This window comes from Marmota marmota, unplaced genomic scaffold (genome assembly GCF_001458135.2).
Source record: "Marmota marmota marmota unplaced genomic scaffold, marMar, whole genome shotgun sequence".
NCBI classification, from domain to species: Eukaryota; Metazoa; Chordata; class Mammalia; order Rodentia; family Sciuridae; genus Marmota; species Marmota marmota.
Window position 1 is genome coordinate 653,644 of NW_026000338.1, and position 15,730 is coordinate 669,373.

General features: G+C 33.3%; 1 protein-coding gene across 16 annotated transcripts in view; it reads left to right on the forward strand.

Moving 5' to 3' along the window:
• Positions 1-15,730, forward strand: part of Atrx (ATRX chromatin remodeler) — a 242,039-nt gene that overhangs the window by 182,269 nt on the left and 44,040 nt on the right. For all 16 annotated transcript variants that reach the window (XM_048797444.1, XM_048797448.1, XM_048797447.1 and 13 more), the window contains 2 exons: positions 2,686-2,792; positions 13,594-13,702. In XM_048797444.1, the coding sequence (XP_048653401.1) occupies positions 2,686-2,792; positions 13,594-13,702 (216 nt within the window). The remainder of the gene's footprint in view (positions 1-2,685; positions 2,793-13,593; positions 13,703-15,730) is intronic.

Sequence of the window (15,730 nt, forward strand, 5' to 3'; positions counted from 1 at the left end):
TATCATCATAGAAGGTTACCCATAATTGAATACTTATTAGAGTTCAACTATTAGTTATTACTTGTATTATCGTAACCTTGTAAGAGCAAGATCCAATGAATGGGATGGCATCAAATTAAAAACCTTCTTTATAGGAAAAGGAAACAATTAAAAGAGTGAAGAGACAGCCTACAGAATGGGAGTACATCTTTGCCAGCTACTCTTCCAACAGAGGATTAATTTCCATAATAAACAACTTAAAAAATCAACACCAAAAAAAAAAACAACCCAGGGCTGGGATTGTGGCTCAGTGGTAGAGTGCTCGCCTAGCACCTGTAGGACCCGGTTTTGATCCTCAACACCACATACAAATAAAGGCATTGTGTTTGTTTAAAAAAAAACAACCCATTCAATAAAAATGGGCAAAAGAAATGAGCAGACACCTCTAAAGGTGTGCAGATGACTAACATGTTATGAAAAAATGTTCAATATCTTTAGCCATCAGGGAAATGCAAATCAATACTATACTATGATTCCATCCCACTCCAGTTAGAATGGCAATTCTCAAGAATGCAAATAATAATAAATGCTGGCTAGGATGCAGAATGGGAGTGTGGGGGAAGAAGTACTTACATATTATAAGTGAGAATGCAAATTAGTAGAGCCACTATGGGAATCAGTATGAAGATTACTCCAAAAGCTGAAAATCCAACTACTATAAGATCTAGTTATATCACTCCTTGGTATTTATCCAAAAGAATTTAAGTCAGCATACTTAAGTGATACATTCATGTCCATGTTTACAGCAACAAAGTTCACAGTAGCTGTTTTGAATCATCCTAGGTATGAGTCAGCAGATAAATGCATAAAGAAAGGGTGTGTGTGAGTGTGAGAGAGAGAGAGTGTTTGTGTGTAGTTTCACTTAGCCGTAGGAGGAACAAAATTATGTTATTTGTAGGAAAATGCATGAAACTAGAGATCATAATGTTGAGCAAAATAAGTCAGAAAAGTATCATGTTTTCTCTCATGTGTAGTTGAAGCTAAAGGGACAAAAACAGGAAGAAAGAGATACCATGGAACTAGAGGGAGCCTCATTAGGTTTGAAGAAGGGGATCATTGAGGTACAGGAGACAAGGGTAATGAAGTTATTGGATAGTGAAATTGCTTTTACATATGTATGAATTTGCCATAATGGAATGCACCATTTTATATAATTAATATACACTAACAAAAAATAATTTGCAATTCACATTAATTGTTTCAGAGAAATTTTTGATTCTGAGATAGATAACCAGACTACTTAGGTGTCAAGACATAGGCTTTGGTTATTTAAGCTGAGCCCTAGGACTCAATTCATTTCTTTACCAGTGTTCTAGAAGTTGGCAACTGGGAGATAGTAGCCTCTGGTAGTGCAAAGATCAGGAAGCCATATAACAGAAAATTTATATGTTGTTAAATTCAGCAGCTCTTTCATAGCTTCAGCTGTTCTTTTTATCTCCACTAAATCTAAACACATTTAGTGGTGACTATTAAGGGATGTTTTGGAATCATAAGCACCTCCCTGCCAGAATCAAGTAAAACTTAAGAAACACACTTACCACTAATACATAACTTTTTATATATCGACCTACTTTGTATATGTAAGGGATAGGAATTCCTTCTACATTCTCTTCCAAGCTTTTTTTTTTTTATCACATATTATCCATTTACTCACTACTGTATTGGATCAGAATAGTGGTTTTCAGATTACTTCTGAGCAAGTTGTTAACCTAGAGCAGAGGATGAGTTACCAGTGGCATTTTTCTTCCTTTTCCCACAATACCTAAAGTATCATGCTGATTTTATGTATTTTAATTTCATATTAAACTTTAGGTCAACAAATGTATTTCATGGCTAAAAATGAGTTTAAACTCACTAGAATAGAGAATCAGGAATTTGCAGACCTATTTGAAATGGAGTGATAACATATAATAGGATGCACAGAATTTTGAAATATTGTAATACTTTTAATAGGGAGATTTAAAAATTTTTACCTCCTTGGAACAGTGTGTCTTTTGCAGAGCAAAAGCTTTTCATTTAAATGAAGTCCAGTTTATCACCTTTATTTTTCACCAGTCATCCATTTATTGTCATGTTTCTAAGATAGTTTAAGTTAAAAGATTTTCTTCCATATGACCTTCTAAATATTTTATAGTTTTTATATTTTACATTTAGATTTATGTTCCATTTTGACCTACTTTTTGCATAAGATATAAAATTTGAACCAAAGTTCATTGTTTTTTATATGAATGTCCAGTTTTGCCAAGACCATTATTAAAAAGACTATCCATTTTTCATTGAATTGCTTTTTCCCTGTTGCCAAAAACCAATTATCCACATTATATGACTCTGTCTGTATTCTCTCCTGTTCCATTGATCTGTTCCTGTCCTTTCACCAGTAGTCTTGATTACGGTATCTTTTTCAGTATTGGAATCATGTAGACTTAGACCTCCATCTTTTTGATTCTCAAAATTGTTTTGGTTGTTCAATAGTTGACATTCCCTTATGAATTTTACTCTCGTGTTAATTTCTACATAAAATCCTGTTAAGATTTTGATTATAATTGTGTTAATTTATGGATTGGGAAGAAGTGGAGCCTTTACTAGGTGATTTTTTTTAAGGTGAATGTTCTAGTGTTTGAACACTAATCTTTTTTTTTTTTCCAGTCTTGTTTTCAGCCAGTCACTCATATCTCTGGACTTGATTGAAGATTTTCTTGAATTGGCTAGTAGAGAGAAAACAGAAGATAAAGACAAACCTCTTATTTATAAAGGTGAGTTACAAACATTTCTATAAAATAATTTTTAAAATACTTATTTAAACATATTGTAAAGACATTTTAACAATAAAGGAAACAAAACAATAAAGGAAACAAAATGTTGTGAGTCTCATAACCCTAATACATAAGTTTTTTTTTTTTCTATTCTTGGTTCTTTTCACATACCTCTGTTTTTTTTTTAAACAAAATATTCTTGTGTATATTTGGTATTAACAACATCATATTATACAATACAAATAGATATTAATAATGTGGCCATTTAGTGAAATATATTAGCATATCTATCACCTCACAGTTACTTTTTGTGACAAGGGCAGTTAAAATTGAATTATTTAACAAAATTTCCTAATACAGTAGTCTCTGTTGTTGTAATTATAGTAAAAATTTTAATTTTTATATATCTTTGTTAATATATAATTCTCCCCTATAAAATTTACCGATTTAAAGTATAGAAGGGGGAGCTGGGTAGGGGTGCATGCTTGTAATCCCAGCGACTTGGGAGACTGAGGCAGGAGGATTGTAGGTTCAAGGCTTCCCTTGGCAACTTAGTGAGACCCTGTATCAAAAATAAAAAAAAATAAAAAGGGCTGAGAATGTGACTCAGTGGTTAAGTGTTCCCTGGGTTCAATCCCTGGTACCAAATAAATCAATAGTTTATGTAAGGTAATGGTTTTAATATATTCACAGATATTCACCATAGTCAATGTTGGAATATTTTAGTCACTAACAAATAAATCTCTGTACCTTTAGGGATTACCTCCCTACTCTCCCCCTCAACTCCCTCACAACCAAGCAACTGCTAATCTACTTTATGTCTCTATAAAATTGTCCTATTTAGGACCACTCATGTTAATGGGAACATAATATATTGTCTCTTATTTACTGACTTCTTTCACTTTGCCCAGTATTTTCAATGTTAATCCATTTGTAGCATGCATTATTATTTATTTCCATTTTATAGCCTAGTAATATTTTATTGTTTGAATAATGCCGCAGTTTCAATATCTGTATTCATTGAGATATTTGAGCTCAATATGATTTCTCTGCTTCTATTGATACCTTTTGGCTATTAATAACAATGATGCTATGAACATTCATATGCAATTTCTGTTTATTTAAACACTTGTTTTCGATTCTTCTGAATCTATACTTGGGGTGTAATTAGTGTGTCAAAGGATAACTCTTTGTTAAAATTATTGAGGAATCGCCAAACTGTTCTGCACCTGGCTGTATAATTTTATACTCCAAGAGCAATATAGAAGCATCTCAATTTCTTTACATCCTTGTCAAAACTTGTTATTCATTTCTCTCTCTTTTTTTTTTTCTTTCTTCTTAGCAATTGAACCCAGGTATACTTTACCACTGAGCTACACTCCCAGCCCTTTTCATCTTTTAAGACAGGGTCTCACTAAGCTTCTCAGGTTGGCTGCAAAATTGAGACCCTCCTGCATCAAGTCTCCCATGACACTTGTTCTTTTTCTTTTTTTTTTTTTTTAATTTTAGCCACCCTATTGGTTATAAAGTGGCGTCTCTGTGGTTTTGATTTGCATTAATCTGATGGCTAGTAATACTGAATATCTTTTCATGTGCTTGTTGGCTGTTTGTTTATCTTCTTTGGAAAATGTCTATTCAGGTCCTTTGCTCATTTTCATTTTTTTTTTTTTTGCTCTTCTTAAAATTGCATTTGTTGTCTTTTGTTGTTTAGATATGAATGTTTCAAAATTATATTCTACATACTAGATATGTTATTTGCAAATATTTTCTCTCATTCTGTGAATTGTCTTTTCACTTTGATTGTGACCTTTTGTATACAAAAATGATTTCATTTTGATGAAGTCTATTTATCTATTTTTTTGTTGGTTGTGCTTTTAATGTCATTTTTAAGAAACCATTGCCAAATCTAAAACCATGAAGATTTACTCCTTTGTTTCCTTTTTAAAAGTTTTATGTTCTTACATTGGATCATTAAATGGATCTTTGATCCATTTTGAGTTATTTTTTATATATGTTGTGGAGTAAGGTTCCATCTTCTGACTTTTTTAAAATATTTCTTTATTTATTTTTAGTTTTTCAGTGGACACAACATCTTTATTTTATTTTTATGTGGTGCTGAGGATTGAACCCAGTGCCCCGCGCATGCCAGGCGAGCACGTTACCGCTTAAGCCACATCCCCAGCCCCCCATCTTCTGACTTTTGCTGTGGATATCCAGTGGTCCCAGTACTATTTGTTGAAAACAATATTATTTCCTCATTTAATGATTTTGGTACTTTAAAAAGTATATCAAAGGATATAGGTTTGTTTTCTGACCCCTAGTTCTGTTCCACTGATCTTTATGTCAGTCTTCATGCTAGTATTTCACTGCCTTGTTTACCATTGCTTTGAAAGTAAGTTTTAAAATTGGGGAATTGATAGGATATACTTCAGTGGTAAAATGCTTGCCTAGCATGTGAGGTTTTGAGTTTGATTCTCCGACACTGCAAAAAAATTAAGTGTGACTCTTCCTACTTAATTCTTCAAAATTGTTTTGTCTGCTCATTAGTTTCCACAATATTTAATTTTAGCAAGTATTGCTATCTTAATAATAAGAGTATTCTAACCTATGAACATGGGATGTTTGCTATTTGTTAAGGACTTTAATTACTTTAATCAGTATTTTGTAGTCTTCAGAGTATAAATTTTATGCTTCTTTTATTAAATTTATCCTTACATGTTTTATTCTTTTTGTTGCTGTTGGCAATGAGATTTTGTTCTCATTTTTGTTCACTGGAAATGTATAAATTGACTTTTGTATATTGATTTTGGCTGCTGCAAACTGGCTGAATTTATTTTCTTATTTAATCTTTTTTAGAAGATTGTTTTGGATATTCTGTTTACAAGATCATGGCATCTACAAATAGAAATAGTTCTTTCTAAAATGGATGCCTTTTATTTATGTTTGTTTCTCTTTTGCTCTAATTAGGGAACTCCATTATATGTTGAATGGAAGTAGCAACAGTGGACATCCTTGTCTTGTTCCTAATGTTATGGGTAGAAAATCCAGTCTTTTATATCCAGTCTGTTATTTCCTACGATAGTAACTGTAGGTTTTCATAGGTGGTGTTTATCAAGTAGATGAAGTTTCAATGTAATTTTAGTTTGTTCAGTATTTTTATTATGAGAGAATATAGGATATTCTCAAATGATTTCTCTGCATCTATTGAGAATAAATTATTTTTTCTTTATTGATATAGTGTATTATTTTGATTTTAAATTTTGATGTTAAATCAACTTGGCAAGCCTGGGATAAATCTCACTTGATCGTGGTTTATGATTCTCTCTATGTGTTGTTTGATTCAGATCGCAAGTATTTTATTAAGGAATTGCACATCTTTATTAAAATATGCTGAGCTTGTAATTTCATTTTCTCATGATGTCTGGGGATGTAGCTCAGTGGTACTAGCATCAATCCCCATTACCCCCACCTATTCCCCCCAAAGTCCTATTGCACTGGAGTCCAACTCATTCAGTGACCATATGAAACCCAGAAATTTTTTTTAAATAATAATAAGAGAGAGAAAGAATAGAGAAATAGACTGCATCCTTGCCTGGTGTGCTCAGTGAGGGAGAGCAAAAGCTCCCTGAAGAGATGTATGGATTACAAGTCAGAGTATCTTATGTCTCTGTTCTCTCTCTTGAAATGCTGAAAGAAGAAATCGTAAAGATTTTAAGAAGTGTTGACTCAGTGACTAGACATACTGAGTAAAAAGATTGAGCATAGAAAGAGAATACCTATACTTTTTGGCACTCTTTTTTCTTTTTTATCTTTCAGTTTTGTTTTTTTAAATCCAGTTTTGCAAGTTTCTTTTTTTATATATTTTATTTAATTTTATGTGGAGGATTAAATGCAGTGCCTCATGTGTGCAAGGCAATCACTCTACCAATGAGCTATAGCCCCAGCCCCATCTTTCAATTTTTGTTTCTGTGGGCTACTTTTCCATTACTTTCATTTGATTTTCTGGGGCCCAGTCCAAAAATCTACCTGCACTCAAAAATGAGACAGTAGCACAAACCTGTGTGGAACTCTAGACTGCAGAAGGCCAATGGAAATTCCTTGGAAATTGGCAAACTACAACTACACAGGTGTGTGGAAACCTGACATAGTCTGGTAGAGTTTCATCTCTTCAAATAGATTTCAACTGCTGAGATTAATCATGGAATTTTCAGACCCATCTTGGCTATATGAGGAAGGGCAGGGCAAGAATTGTTAGAGTTGGGGGTAACAGTATGTACACACCTGTGGCAGTCTGCAGAATAGCATCAGGATTCATTCAGGAACTTCCAGAGTTTCCTGATGGCATGATAGAAAGGTGGGTGAGGTTCGTACTGTTAGTCCTCTCAGCCAGAGAAAGATCTGGCTGCAGGACTGCAGACACTTAGAGCAAATTCCTCAGACCCTCCCAAGAGTTTTTATGTGCCTGTTAATGCCACAGAAAAGCCAGAACTTCCCAGGTATGCATCCGAGGCAGGCATGTTGAGGTCAGTATGGAGAGGTGAAAGAATCTGAGTTCTGGAAGCTTTTGAAGCAGAAATGCTGAGCTGGATGGGTGACAAACTAAATATACAGCTCCCAACACAGCACAGAGACAGATGATGTAGTTGTTAACCCCATGCCCAGAGACACTCAGAGGTCATGTATTTGATACTTGTGCATTTTCTGTGTTTCCCAGTAGCTGGCATTCCAAAGTTGGAAGGTCCAGTAAGAAACCATTCTGTCTCAAATACTTCTACAGGGAATAATTTTAGATTCTTTAACTTAGCATTTTAAAAATTTCACTGGTATTTTATTTTGTGTTAATTTGATAGATTCTTGCTACTCTTTGACTTTGCATATCTTAATCCAATTTTATGTATTGTTTTACTTTAATTGGAGTTACTCATTCCATTCTCTCTTGTTTTTACCTACTCTCTCCCACTCTTTTTCTTACATATTTTCCTTCTTCTTTTTTAAATATTTTTTTAGTTGTCAGTGGACCTATTTTTATTTTTATGTGGTGCTGAGAATCAAACCAGTGCCTCACACATTCTAGGCAAGCGCTCTAACACTGAGCCACAACCCCAGCCCCTCCCTCTTTTTCTGTTGTCATTTTTCTTATGTCTCTGTTCCTCCTCCCTGCATTTTTAAAAATGTTATATCAATTGAATTTATTCATTCTATTTTTCTTCTGCTTTTCTGTACTCTTACTGTCTCATCAATTTTTTTCCTTATGTCTCTCTTCCTGTCCACTCTCCCTGTAGTGGTTGGGCTTTATGTATGTGTGTTTGTTTTGTGGTACTCAGGATGAATCCAGGGATGCTTTACCACTGAGCTATGTCCCCAACTGTTTTATTTATTTATTTATTTTTATTTTGAGACAGGATCTCAGGAAGTTATAGAGGTTGGCTTCATATTTGGAATCCTTCTGCCTCCGCCTCTTGAATAGCTAGGATTATAGGCATGTGCTACTACTCCTGGCTGTTGTGTTTTTGGTTTCTGTTTTTATTTGGGGTGTGGGGTGTATACCAGGGATTGAACTTGGTGGTACTTAAAACACTGAGCCACATCCCCAGCCTTTTTATTTTTTATTTTGTGATATAGGGTTTTACTAAGTTATTTAGGGCCTAAGTTGCTGAGGCTGGTCTCAAACTTGTCCTCTTGCCTCAGCCTCCCAAGTCACTGGAATTACAGGTTGTACCACCATGCCTGGCTATGTTTTTTCTTTTTAATATTAACTGGATTTAGTCTTCTTTTTCTTCTTGCTTTTTTCTATGCTTTCTCCCTCTTTCATGTTTTCTTTTTTTTTTGTCTTGTGTCTATCTTCTTATTTTCCTTTTTTTGTTTAATTGATCTTATTTTTTAAAATATACAACAGCAGAATGCATTGCAATTCTATTTTACATATAGAGCAGAATTTTCATATCTTTGTATATAAAGTATGTTCATGCCAATTCATGTCTCTTCTTATTTTCAGTTTTTTTCTTTCTTGCTTCTTCCTATTTTCTCAAATACTTTATATATTTTTAATATCCATTATACTTTCTTTGACACTATTTTTTCAGCCTATTATAGGATATCACTTTCTATTTTGCTATTTCCACTTCTGGACTAGTGAGTTTGTAGTAAACATTTTTTCGGGGGGAAGGGTACTAAAAATTGAACCCAAGGACAGTTTGCCACTACTTACTTTATTTTTTTAATTTTCAGACTGGGATTTGCTAAGTTGTTGGTACTGACCTTGAATTTGTGATCCTTCTTCAGACTCCTGAGTTGCTAGCATGTACCGAACATTTTTAATAAGTTAATATGTCTTATAGGATATATTTTTGCTCATAAGTGGTCACAGTTACTTATGATTTTCATATTTCAATGTGATGCTAGAGATTGTTCAAAGTTCATAGTGAACATGTTGAGCAGGCGTTTTGACACTGAGTTATACCCCTAGCTCAGGGACACATTCTAAAGAAAAAGAAAATCTCTAGAAAAACCCTCATATAATGGTGAAATAGAGATTGGCCCCACAAAATTTTTAGATCTCAATATAGAAACATAAGAAATCAAGGTAATAAGATGCCACCAAATGTTCATAATCCTCAAAAAACTAAACCTATAGATATTAAAGAAGAGGAAATGTTTGCCAAAGACTTTAAAAAATTATTGTTAAAGTGATCGGTGAATTAAAAGTAGATCTAAATAATGACCTAACGGAGAAAATACAAGGTATGAAGGAACATTCCAGTAAAGAGATAGAGATTCTTAAAAAGAACCAAATATGTCCTGGAAATGTAAACTCATTCAAATAAAAAACTCAGTTGACTAATTCTCACCAATAGATTAAATAAGTCAGAAGACAAAATCTCAGGACTTCAAGATAAAGTCCATGAATTGAATTTCAGACAATAAGAAAAAAAATTAAAAAACTGAACAGAATATACAAGAACTCTGGGTAATGTCACTGATTGAACTCCAAATAGACCAGACCAGAAAATAAACTATGTATGGTACATTATATTTGAAATGTGAGAATTCCAGAAAAATAAAGAATTTTAAAAACTGCAAGAAAGAGACATCAAGACATGTACACATTCAAACCTAGCAGAATAACAGCCGATATCCTAATAGAAATTCTAAAGCCCAGGGGACATTGAATGGTATGTTCCAAGCCCTGAAAGAAAACAACTGCTAATATTGATTGCCATAATCTGTAAAGTTGTGTCCTTTAGAATCAAAGCAGAAATTTAAACTTTTCAAACAACTATGAGCTAAAGGAATTCACGACCACTAAACCAGCATTGCAAAAAGATAAAGCAATACTACACACAGGAGAAGAAGAAAACAACTAAGAGAGCTTGGGAAAGGATAGATATCATTAGATGGTTAAGTAAGCAAATAAGAATTAGGATTGGATCAAATATCACAAAAAGGAAAATGTCAGGATAAAATGCATACCTCTATAATAACAATATAAATGGTATCAATCCTCCAATTAAAAGACATAGAGTGACAGATTGGATTAATAAACAAGATACAATGATATATTCCTTCCAAGAAACATAGCTCATTGGCAAAGACATCCACACACTGATGAAAGTGATAGGATAGAAAATGATATTCCATGCAAATGGAACTCAGTCGTAAGGAGGAGTAGCTACTCTCATATCAATCAAAGCAGGTTTCAATCCAAAATTAGTAAGAAGAGACAAAAAAAGGTCACTACACAGGAGAACAATGCAGAAATAAGGTATGACTATTGTAAATATGTATGCCCTAATTTCATAAGAAAAACACTATCTAACATTATGGCCCAAATTGGCTCAATTACAATAATTGGTGATTTCAATATACCTCTCTTACTGATATGTCTTCCCAACATAAAATCAACAAAGATACTGCATAGTTAAAACATACTATTGATTAAATGGACATAACAGCCATCTATAGAATATTTAACCCAGCAATAGCTGAAAATACTTTCTTTACCATTGGTCATGGAACTTTCTCCAAAATAGATTATATTTTAGCCCACAAAGCATGTTTAAGCAAATACAAGTTGAAATAATTCCTCATATCAACATGGATCAGAATTCAGAATTCCAGATTTCAAATTATACCACAGAGCTATACAAAAAGAGTGTGGTACTGGCATAAAAACAGACACATAAATGCAGCAGAATAGAACACACAAATAGAAACCCACACAGATACAGTCATCTGATTCTTGAAAAAGTGCCAAAAGATAAATTGGAGAAAAGACAAACTATTTAACAAATGTTGCTGGGAAAACTGGATATCCATTTTTGGAAGAGTGAAACTAGATCCCAATTCTCACCCTTCACAAAGATCAACTCAAAATGGGTCAATGATGTAGATGGAAATCTTGTAACTGCTAGAGGGAAAAAAAAAAGCATAGGGGAAATACTTTAACACATAAGCACAAACAGTGACTTCCTGCAACCCTGTGTAAGAGGTACAGAATTATCCCCATTTTTATAAAGAAATGGATGCATAAGGAGTTTAATTATTTGTATGAAGTGAAAATGTTAGTAAACAGTGAAACTGAAATTAAATTCATTGAGTCTTACTCCAAGGTTTGTATTATTAACTACTGACCTATACTACCAGTTTTTATGCATTGGATTCATGGAAGTGGTATTAGAGATTCATCACCATTATCACAAAAAGGAAACTATGTTGAAATGCTTTTTTTAAATAATCAAATCCATAAAGCACCAAATAAAACAATAAAAAAATAGAAGGAAGACTAGTAAGTATGGTAAGGAGAACAGCGGGAGGGAGAAGAGGAGGGAAAGAGAAAGTACTTGGGATGAAATGGAGCAAATTATATTCCAGCATATATGATTATGTCAAAATGAACCCCACTATTGTATATATCTATAAAGCTCTAATAAAACATTTAAAAATAGTTATATTATTTTCCATTCATTTATGTTTAGTATATTTATTATAATATTTTACAATATTTATACTGTTGAAGTGACTGATTATAATATAAATGTGACCTTTTTATCCACCTTCTTCTCTCAAATTCTTTTTTCTACAGATACATATGCTGTTTTCCCTAATAGAATGAATAAAGATCATAAGTAAAATTACGTTTTTAGACATTATTGAATTTTCAGCAAGGAAATTCTAGGTTTTCAGTATAAAACATGCATAAATCATAAACATGAAAAAACATCTATTTAACAAATGTACGAAGTTTAAAGAATTTGTTAAAAGGCATATATATTCATTTATTAAGACTCTACAGCATGGAAATATGAATCTTTCTTGGATGGGTAATAGTAGTAGTATGTTTATAGTTAAAAAATCAGAATGAAGGGCTGGGGTTGGAGCTCAGTGGTAGAGCGCTCACCTAGCATGTGCGAGGTCCTGGGTTCGATCCTCAGCACCACATAAAAATAAATAAAGTATTATGTCCAACTATAACTAAAAAAATTTTAAAAATTCAGAATGAAGATTATGTATGAAATATTAAAATGTCATAAGCACTCAATTCCTGGTATCAATGCAAGTCTTGGGAAACTTTTACATAACTTGTCTAAAAGTTGACGTCAGATCACTAACTCACATACCTAAGACCTTCACACTCACACATAGATACACATATGAACACCCAAATAATATTCATAAAATGGAAATATATGCTGAAATTTTTGGCTAACCAGTAAAAGGTTTTGTCATATATCAGGCACTCAGTTAATACTTGATCAATGAATGAATAAAATCATTGTTTATGGTGTTCACCTGGTAGTTACCAAGTTGTTAATAAAAAGGGGAGAAACCTGGCTATTTGCATATTTACTTGAGTTTTTATGTAATTTTTAAAAAAATTCTTTTTAGATATTCATGATAGTAGAATGTATTTTGACATATTATACATACATGCAGTAAAACTTATTCTAATTAGGATCCCATTCTTGTGGTTGAACATGATGTGGAGTTGTAGTGGTCATGTATTAATAAATGAACATAGGAAAGTTATGTCTGATTAATTCTACTGTTTTTCCTATTCCCATTCTCCCTTCCTTCCCTCCATTTGCATAATTAAAGCATACCTCATGAGCAAAGTGCAGTTTATCATATACTTTGGACAGTTTTTAAAAAATATTTATTTTTTAGTTGTAGTTGGACACAATACCTTTATTTCACTTGTTTATTTATTTTTTTTATGTGGTGCTGAGGATCGAACCCAGGGTCTTGCAGGTGAGAGGCGAGTGCTCTATTGCTGAGCCACAACCCCAGCCCTACGTTGGGCAGTTTTAAAGGATTTTAATCAAATAAATGCTTTTATGAAATTCTCATGTATGTTCAGAAGCCAGGCATGGTGGTGTAGGCCTTTAATCCCAGTGACTTGGGAGGGCAAGGCAGGAGGATTGCATGTTCAAAGCTAGCCTCTAAAACTTAGTGAGGCTCTAAGCAACTTAACTGAGCCCTGTCTTAAAATAAAAACTAAAAAGGGCTAGGGATATGGATCAGTTTTTAAGGACACTTAGGTTCGATCCCTGGTACCAAAACAATAACCACCACCTATGTTCAATATCTACTTAATTGAAATTTTTTTGAATGAAATTTGTGGTGAATTTATTTGTAATACAATTAATTGTCCCTAGGTTAAGAAAAATATGTGTGGTACTATACAAATACTGGAAATACAGCATTATAAATATATATCCTTTTTAAGTGGTGAGTAAGGAGGAAAATCTGTTAGCAGAGCAATGTATCAAATCCTTTTTGTGTTTTCTCATTAAATTTTCAGGTGAGGGGAAATGGCTTCGAAATATTGACTATTACCGTTTAGATGGTTCTACTACTGCACAATCAAGGAAGAAATGGGCTGAAGAATTTAATGATGAAACTAATGTGAGGTATGAATCATCTTCTGTATGTATAGAAAGGCTTTTAAAGTCATTTTTAATTTACATACAGTAAAATTCACTCTTTTTAGTGTATCCTTCTCTAGAGAATTTTGATAAATGGAAGATACAGTGAAGATACAAGTTTCACCCTCCTCTCCAAATTCATTCGTGGAATTATTTGTTTGTTTGTTTTCTTCCTGGTGATTGAACCCAGGGCCTCTGGCATGCGTTCTACCCCTGAGTTACATCTCCATCTCTGGAATCATACATTTTGCTGCCTATTTAGTCTCACTGCTTTCATTTAGTGAAATGCATTTGTAATTCATCCATGTCATTGCTGGTGTTCCTTTTTTCTTGTTGAATAATTGTCCTTTGCAGGGATGTATCAGTTTGTTTAGCCATTTCTACTTGAAGGACATTTGCATTATTACCAGGTTTGGGGATTAAAATCATAGCTGCCCCAAACATTCATGTACTATTTTTTGTAAGTATAGGGATCTCTTTCAGTGTAATGAAAATGCAGAATGATAATTTCTGAATTATATGGTAAGTTTATTTTATTATATATATATTAGAAGCTGTCAGTTTTCCCAAGTGACTGTACAATTTTGTGTTCCCAACAATAGTGTGTGAGAGTTCCAGTTGTTCTGCATTCTTATTAGTGTTTACTTTTGTCATATTTTTACAAAATTATTTTACCTATTTCTAGTAAGTATATAATGGTACCTCATGTGATTTTTTTTAAAATTCTAATTTGTTATGTATGACAGCAGAATGCATTACAATTCACATTACCTATATAGAGCACAATTTTTCATATCTTTGGTTGTACACAAGGTAGTGTCACACCATTTGTGTCTTCATACATGTACGTAGGGTAATGATGTCCATCTCATTCCACCACCATTTCTACCGCCAAGCCCCCTCCCTTACACTCCCTCCCCCCCTTTGCTCTATCTAGACTTCTTCTGATCTACCCGTGCTTCCCCCCAACCCCATTATGAATTAGCATCCTTATATCAGAGAAAACATTTTGGCATTTGGTTTTTGGGGATTGGCTAACTTCACTTAGCATTATATTATCCGACTCCATCCATTCACCTGCAAATGCCATGATTTTATTCCCTTTTAATGCTGAATAATATTTCATTGTGTATCTATAACACATTTTTGTTATCCATTCGTCAACTGAAGGGCATCTAGGTTGGTTCCACAGCTTAGCTGTTGTGAATTGTGCTGCTATAAACATTGATGTGCCTCATGCAGTTTTTAATTTGCCTTTCCCTAATGATAAATTATGTTGAATATCTTTTTATGTGCTTACTGGCCATTTTTATATTATCATTGGTGACAGACTCTTGATGATTTTAAAGTTAGCAAAGTTTTCCTGATCTCTTTCTTTGTTGTAGAAATGTGAATCATAATATTTAAATAACTATAGATACAGTGTGCTTTATATGTGCGGTTTTTATTTTGTTTTTAACTGTTACTGATTGACATAATCAAAATGAATTTAGCAATGAAAATTTCATATATACACACACATACATACACAAACATACCAACACATACTTACACATTAAACACAAATATATGAAAGCATGGCCTTTGAAACAAAGGCAGAGAGGGGATTAGTTTAATGGTAGGATGACTAATGTGTGTCTTAATATTTTAAACAATGAGGAATAATGTGTTATAAAAGACATTTTTTAATTCTAGCAGTCATGAACCAAATCAAGGCTTCAGGCTAGTGAAATTTCAGTTAGGTCATGTGAAGAGTATTAATTGATAATCTATAGGAGTTAGGAGTGCTTATTTTTTTTTTTTTAATTTTTTATTGTGGGTTGTTCAAAACGTTACAAATTTCTTGGCATATCATATTTGACACTTTGATTCAAGTGGGTTATGAACTCCCACCTTCACCCCATACACAGATTGCAGAATCACATCAGTTACACATCCATTGATTTACAAATTGCCATCCTAGTGTCTGTTGTGCTCCGCTGCCTTTCCCATCCTCCACCCTCCCCCCTCCCC